The sequence below is a fragment of the Erinaceus europaeus genome, chromosome X (assembly GCF_950295315.1).
Source record: "Erinaceus europaeus chromosome X, mEriEur2.1, whole genome shotgun sequence".
NCBI lineage: Eukaryota > Metazoa > Chordata > Mammalia > Eulipotyphla > Erinaceidae > Erinaceus > Erinaceus europaeus.
Genome location: NC_080185.1, coordinates 86576400 through 86584007, shown reverse-complemented (window position 1 = coordinate 86584007; position 7608 = coordinate 86576400). Strand labels below are relative to the sequence as shown.

The 7608-nt window shown below is 38.8% G+C and overlaps 1 protein-coding gene across 1 annotated transcript; it reads left to right on the top strand.

Moving 5' to 3' along the window:
* The first annotated feature begins 1148 nt into the window (after window positions 1–1148).
* LOC103127918 (protein FAM156A/FAM156B-like) lies at window positions 1149–1640 on the top strand. The gene has a single exon (XM_007538802.1). It carries the CDS (start codon window positions 1149–1151, stop codon window positions 1638–1640), a length of 492 nt encoding a protein of 163 aa, XP_007538864.1.
* The last annotated feature ends 5968 nt before the right edge of the window (window positions 1641–7608 follow it).

The following is a 7608-nucleotide window of genomic DNA, read 5'->3' as shown; positions in this document are numbered from 1 at the left end:
TTCATTGTTGTAGTTATTGATGTCATTGTTGGATAGGACAGAGAGAAATGGAGAGAGGGGGGAGAGAAAGACAGACATCTGCAGACCTGCTTCACAGCCTTTGAAGCAACTCCCCTGCAAGTGGGGAGCTGGGGGCTCGAACCGGGATCCTTACGCCGGCCCTTGTGCTTTGTGCCACCTGCACTTAACCACTGCACTACCATCTGACTCCCCCTTTTTCTCCTTTTTATTAGAGATTTAACAGTTTGGCAAATTTATAAGATTTCAGGGGTATATCTTCACACCCATATACGGTAATTATAAGTCACCATAGCCATAACACAAGACAATGTGTACATCCTGGGCAGGTAAAATAGCTCACCTAGATGATATGCCTATATCATCATGCTCATGACCTGGCCCCCACAGCTTTAACACTGTGTTGACTTTTTTATTATAATTATTAGTGATTGAATAATGATAGACAAGACTGTGGGATAAGAGGGTTACAATTCCATACAATTCCTGCCACCAGAATTCCATACTCCATCCCCTCCACTGGAAGCTTCCTTATTCTTTATCTCTCTGGTAGTATGGACCAAAGATCTTTATGAAGTGAAGAAGGTGGGAAATCATTTAGCATTGGCCTTTCTCACTCAAGAGAATGCCTTCAAATTCTGACAAAGATATTACAAAGGAGGTGACCTTATTTTTTTAATGTCTTCTCAGTATCCCATTGTGTATGTATACCATAGCTTTCTTAGCCATTCATCTGTTATTAAGCATGCATCTGTATTGCCTATAATTTGGGCTATTAAAAACTGTGCTGCTATGAACATTGGTGTGCATAGGTCTTTTCAAACAGATGTTTTGTTTTCCCTGGGTAAATACCCAGGAGATGGATTGTCGGGCCATAAAGTAGACTTTAAAAAAAAAAAAAAAAACTGTCATTGTGACCCTTTATGTTTTTTCTTTTTCCTCCACCATTTATTTTGAAATTTGGTAGATTTTGTGCTACAGAACTTTCCTTACTACATCTACTTTCAAGCAATCTGAGAACAACACATAATCAATTTCCAGTCTAGACTAAGGGTAACTTCAAGCTGATACTTCACACATCAATGAATCTAGCAGGTTGAGTTACCCTAATTTTGAATTCTGATTCAACAATGTTTCCATATAAAAAAGCATCTCAGAAAGCTGGATCCACCTCCAAAACACCCTTCTCCAACTTGCAAGACGTGGAATTCACCAACTTCAAGGCAAATCCTAGTAGTAACAATGTTACCCCTCTACCAGAGGAACTGCTCCAACAACAATACAGAGATGGCAAGACCCAACAAGAAGGGAAGCATTGGGAAAGAGCAGCATTACCTCAAAAGAAAAAGCCTTTCATGGAGAATGTAAGACTGGAGACCATCAATCACTTGGCACCTTATCGACTTGAAAGGGAAGGAAAAACCTTTTCCTTGTACAATATGTATAAGTGTAAATGTCATTACTGTCAGCTACAAAAGGAACAAAGGGAAAATGTTTCTGGGAACTCAAAAGAGAAGGATTCATCCTCTTGGAATGTTCTGGTACAGGGTCTGAACCAACTGAACCTCAACTCTGATACCGCACAAGCATGCTGTGTTCCAAAAGATCAGCCACAGAAGTAGGAACAAGCAGAGCCATCAAGAGAGACAAAGAACACCAAAAGAAGTCCTCAGGGTTCCAAAAGCAATCGCAATAAACCTGGCTTTCATATGATGGAAGCTGAATGCACTCAGATGTCTCAGTATTGATTTTTATTAGCCACTTACTTGGGTACACTTTTTTTGAGAAATAATTATGACTGCCCAGTAAAAGCAGAAAGGTTACTATCTTGACAAACAAAAAGAGCATTTTATTGGCAAACAGCATTTTCCCATGCATTTTATTATCATTCTAAGGAATGCTGTGGCAAGGAAAATAGGTAAACAATGGCTTAACTTGCCACTGTTTGTTTTCATGGTGTAGTCTGTCTTTTTTTCTATCTCTTTGAATCTCTATTTACCTTGTCTAGTTCCCTATAAGACATAAAGCCTATGAATGCTTTGCTGGTTGCAAAGTGCTTTTGTACTGTTACATGAATTGGTCACAAGGAAGAACACGATGACTGATAAAATGCATGTGTGTTTTGCTGTTCTGTGAGGTAAACATATTAAACACCACACTACAAAAACTTTTGCCATTCTGAAGTAAATGATAAGTGAGATCCATTTTTAAGGTTTTAAATCACTATTGTGTTGCAAAGGCATGAATGCAGAACTTGTGAACTCAACATTGAATTATCCTCACACAAATACTTAGATGTTCCTTTATAAATAAGTATAACCTAACCTCCTGGAAAGAAATCTGGTACATTGTCTCAGTTATCACTATCAAACACTCAGTTACATATTTTAAAGTCTACCATTCAAAGTCAGTTATTTTACCCAATATTGTCCGGGTTTTGTCAAGCAACACCACACCTGAAGATTTAGAATATGGAGTGAAGGAACAAAGTTTTGATGCATTTGCACTACTCTTTGAAGTACCATACACATCATTACACTGTTGCATGTACCAACTCCTCTATGTGGGCTCAGAATGTAGGAAGCAGAATATTCTTCTCATGTCTATGAGTTACTATTGTCTTAGGTACTCCATAATACATTCTTCACTCTTGAGTGCCCCTTCTGTTAGTATGAACAACATTCATATGTTAGCTATAAAGGATGGAGAGCATTGTTGTTTATACCTACCTATCCCAAAATTACAACGTCAGATATGTGTTTTTACTTTTTGTGATATGTAACTTATTGAATTTCTCAATTTTCGTAGAATTTTCTAAATGTTACCCCACCACACATCAACAGAAAAGTTAAACTTATCTCTGTAAAAATCTGATTTCTTTTTATCTTTTTTATATTTATTTATTTTCCCTTTTGTTGTCCTTGTTGGTTTTTATTGTTGTAGTTATCATTGTTGTTATTGATGTCATTGCTGTTGGATAGGACAAAGAGAAATGGAGAGAGGAAGGGAAGACAGAGAGGGGGAGAGAAAGATAGACACCTGGAGACCTGCTTCACCACTTGCGAAGCGACTCCCCTGCAGGTTGGAAGCCGGGGGGCTCCAACCGCCTTATACTGGTCTTTGCACTTTACACCACCTGCGCTTAACCCACTGCACTGTGGTACCACCTGACTCCTGACAATCTGCTTTCTTATATGGTCTTCAGTGGTGTGATATAGGAAAACTCCACAATATTTTCACACATGCAAATCACTTCAGGATATGTAAATTCACATGGACTAGATTTCATCCTTTCATTAGAGAGTCATAGTTAAAATTGTTCTATATGCTTTATGCCCTAATCAAGTGGAAAATGAAAAACAAAATCATATACTTAGATTTTAATTACCTGGTTTGATTGTGAATATTCAATTTGATTGTGGCTTTATTTTATTCAGTAGGACAGAGAGAAATTGAGAGAGGAGGGGAAGAGAGAGAGGGTGAGAGACAGACACATGTAGCACTGCTTCACTGCTCATGAAGTTTCCCCCTGCAGGTGTGGACCAAGGGTTGAACCTAGGTCTTTGTACATATGAGCTCAACCAGGTGTATTACCACCCGGCCTCTCAAGGCATTTCTTTGAGAAAAATATAATAGTTGAAGTGATGGCTTCTTATGTATAAGTACATGCACATTTAGATGTGCAACTGATGTAGAAGTATTCAAAATCAAAGTAGTTTATAGTGTGGATATTGAAATACTTCTGCAAAACAAACACAATTAGAAAACCCAATCTTAAAGAATAAAGTAGGGCCAGGTGGTGGCACACTTGGTTAAGCCCTCACATTACATTGCCCAAGGACCCGGGTTCAAGCCCCTGGTCCCCTCTTGTAGGAGGGAAGCTTCACGAGTAGTGAAGCAATGCTGTTAAGTGTCTCTCTGTCTCTCTTCCCCTCTACCTCCCCCTTCCTCTCAATTTCTGGCTGCTTCTATCAGTAAATAAAAGATAAATTTTCTTTTCCCTCCTCCAGGGTTATTGCTGGGCTGGGTGCCTGCACCATGAATCCACCGCTCCTGGAGGCCATTTTCCCCCCCTTTTGTTGCCCTTGTTGAAGCTTCGTTGTGGTTATTATTGCCCTTGTTGACGCAATTCGTTGTTGGATAGGACAGAGAGAAATGGAGAGAGGAGGGGAAGACAGAGAAGGGGAGAGAAAGATAGACACCTGCAGACCTGCTTCACCGCCTGTGAAGCGACTCCCCTGCAGGTGGGGAGCCGGGGGCTCGAACCGGGATCCTTACGCCGGTCCCTGCGCTTTGCGCCACATGCGCTTAACCCACTGCGCCACCGCCCGACCCCCAAGATAAAATTTTTTTAAATAAAGTTTTAAAAAATAAAGCAAGGGGGGACAACAACAAATGAATAGCTAAGAAAATTTTGGTATATATACACAATAAACTACTCGACTATTAAGAATGAAGTCACCTTATTCACTTCATCTTGGATGGAATTTGAATCATGTTAAGTAAGGTAAGTGAGAAGGAAAAAGATGAATATGGAATGATCTCACTCATGGACAGAACTTAAGAAAATTAACTTTTTCTAAAAGTAATTTAGGGTTGAGCAGATAGCATATTAGTTAAGCAAAAGCCTTGCAAGACTGAACTTCCAAGGTCCCAGGTTCAATCCCTGACACCATCGTAAGCCAGAGGTGAGCAGTACTATGATCTTTCTGTATCCTTCTCTCTATATCTCTCAAAAAATAAAATGTTTTTTAAAAATAAAAAAATATTATTCAAAAGCATCTTTGAAAATAATATAAAAAACCACAAAGATTCATATACCAGACATATAAAGAAGTCCTACAGATTTTTTAGGAAATACAAGTGTATCTAATCATTATGAATTGACAATTGTAAAGGAATTCTGGGAGCCAGGCAGTGGTGCAGTCAATTACACACACATACTACAGTGCACAAGGACACAGGTTCAAGCCCCTGGTCCCCACCTGCAGGGGAGTCGCTTCACAATCGGCTAAGCAGGTCTGCAGGTGTCTTTCTCTTGCCCTATTTTCGTCCCCTGTCCTATCCAACAACAACAACAAGGGCAACAAAATGGGGAAAATGGCCTCCAGGAGCAGTGGATTCATAGTGTAGGCACCGAGTCCCAGCGATAACCCTGGAGGAAAAGATAAACAAACAAACAAACAAATAATAGGGGGCCAGGCGGTAGTGCCGCGGATTAAGCGCACATAGCGCAAAGTGCATGGATCCAGGTTCGAGCCCCTGGTTCCCCATCTGCAGGAGGGTTGCTTAACAAGCAGTGAAGCAGGTCTGCAGGTGTCTATCTTTCTCTACACCCCTCTCTGTCTTCCTCTCCCCTCTCCATTTCTCTCTGTCCTATCCAACAACAATGATAGCAATAACAACAATAATAACAACAATAAACAACAAGGGTAACAAAAGGAAAAAAATAGCCTCCAGGAGCACAGGATTCATCGTGCAGGCACTGAGCCCCAGCAATAACCCTGGAGGCAAAAAAAAATTAAATGAATAAATAGTATAAGTTACCTTTAGCTGTTACTTCATTGTATTCCACACAAGTTGTGACCCATCTTCAAGAATACCTGTTTCAAATTTTACTGTTTTTAGTTTTTTGTGTTTTAACCAGAGGGGGAACTGCTCAGTTCTAGCTTATGATGGTACTGGGGATTGAACCTGATCCCTCAGAATCTCAGGCATGAAAGTCTCTTTGAATAACTATTACGCTGTATGTATGTATGGTTTCTTATTTCAGTCATAGTTAGTTAAAAGTATATTCCCTAACTTCCTTGGAGATTTTTCCAATTATCTATTAAATATTGAGTTCTGCCTTAACTTCACTATTGTTAAATAAACTGATTTTTATTTCCTTTGAATCTATTAAGAGTTGTATATGTAGGGAGTCGGACAGTAGCGCAGTGGGTTAAGTGCACGTGGTGTAAAGCGCAAGGACCAGCATAAGGATCACGGTTCGAGCCCTGGCTCCCCACCTGCAGGGGAGTCGCTTCACAAGCGGTGAAGCAGATCTGCACATGTCTATCTTTCTCTCACCCTCTCTGTCTTCCTCTCCTATCTCCATTTCTCTCTGTCCTATCCAACACAATGAGATCAATAACAACTACAACAATAAAACTACAAGGGCAACAAAAGGGAATAAATAAATATATTTTTAAAAGTTACATATATAATGCGATTTGTTAAATGTCATGCTTATACATTAAGCAAACTGTATGTTCTATCATTATTACGTATACTACTATGTAAATTTTAGATCAAATTTGTTAATTGTGTGTTTTATATGCTTTTGAATTCTTAAAGAATTTGACTTTGGTGGTCCAGGAGGTGGCAGAGTGGATAAAGTACTGGGCTCTCAAGCATGAGGTCCTGAGTTTAATCCCTGGCAGTACATGCACCAGAGTGATGTCTGGTCCTTTCTCTCCTCCTACCTTTCTAGTAAATTAATTAATTTTACTTTGTTCTAATAGATTATTTTAATAGAGGTGTGTTTGGTTCTTCTAAGGTTGAGCACATGTTAAAAATGCACAAGGACCCAGGTTCAAGTTCCCGGTCCCCAACTGTAGGGGGAAAGCTTCACAAGAGGTGAAGCAGTGCTGCAGGTGTCTCTCTGTTTATCTCCCTCTATATCACCCCCTTCCATCTCAATTTCTGGCTGTCTCTATCTAATAAATAAAGATACTAAAAAAATTTTAAAGAGTTTGCATCCCTACTTTTGTTCACGTCAATTTTTGCTTTACCTATTTTAAAATCATATTAGTATATCCATATGTACTAAGAGCTTTTATATGTTCCTGATGGATTTTACATTTATGATTATGATTATCGCTTGATTTATAATCCACTTTTTCTGATATTAGTAAATACACAACAGTTATTTTCATATTGTATGGTATATTTTTCAACATCATTTTATCAGTGTCACTATTCTTATTGACTAAGGTATTAAAATATCAATAACAGCAAATCTATTTATGATTCAAATCTTGAGTACTTGAAATTTAAAAAGTCCTATTTTAAGCATTTTCTCTGGATTCACTAACTTTGCATAATAGTGCTAAAATTATAAACAGCAATGTTGCCAGGATTTTGAAAAGGGAAAAAAACTATTTAAGAACTTGCTCACATCTCAGAAAGGTTCAGTATACAAGCATTAAGAGCAGTAAAGATATGTTTGGTAGGTAAAGTGGGAGGGGAGAGAGCAATAGTATACACTCAGAGAGCTGGGAACAGACAAGCATATATATATAGAGAGAGAAGCTCTTGGTCAAAGTCTGAAAATCCTTTGGGTAAATCCATAGAAGAAAACTTGCTAGGTGATAGGATAGGCTGATTTCTAGTGTTCCAAGAAGTCTCCAGACAGCTTTCTTTAGAGGGTAGACCAGTTCACATGTCTACAAGTAGAGTAGAAGAGTTCCCTTCCCCCACATCCTCACTAACACTTGTTGTTCCTGTCCTTTCTTTTTTAAAATATTTATTTATTTATTCCCTTTTGTTCCCCTTGTTTTGTTGTTGTAGTTCTTATTGTTACTGATGTCGTTGGACAGAGAGAAATGG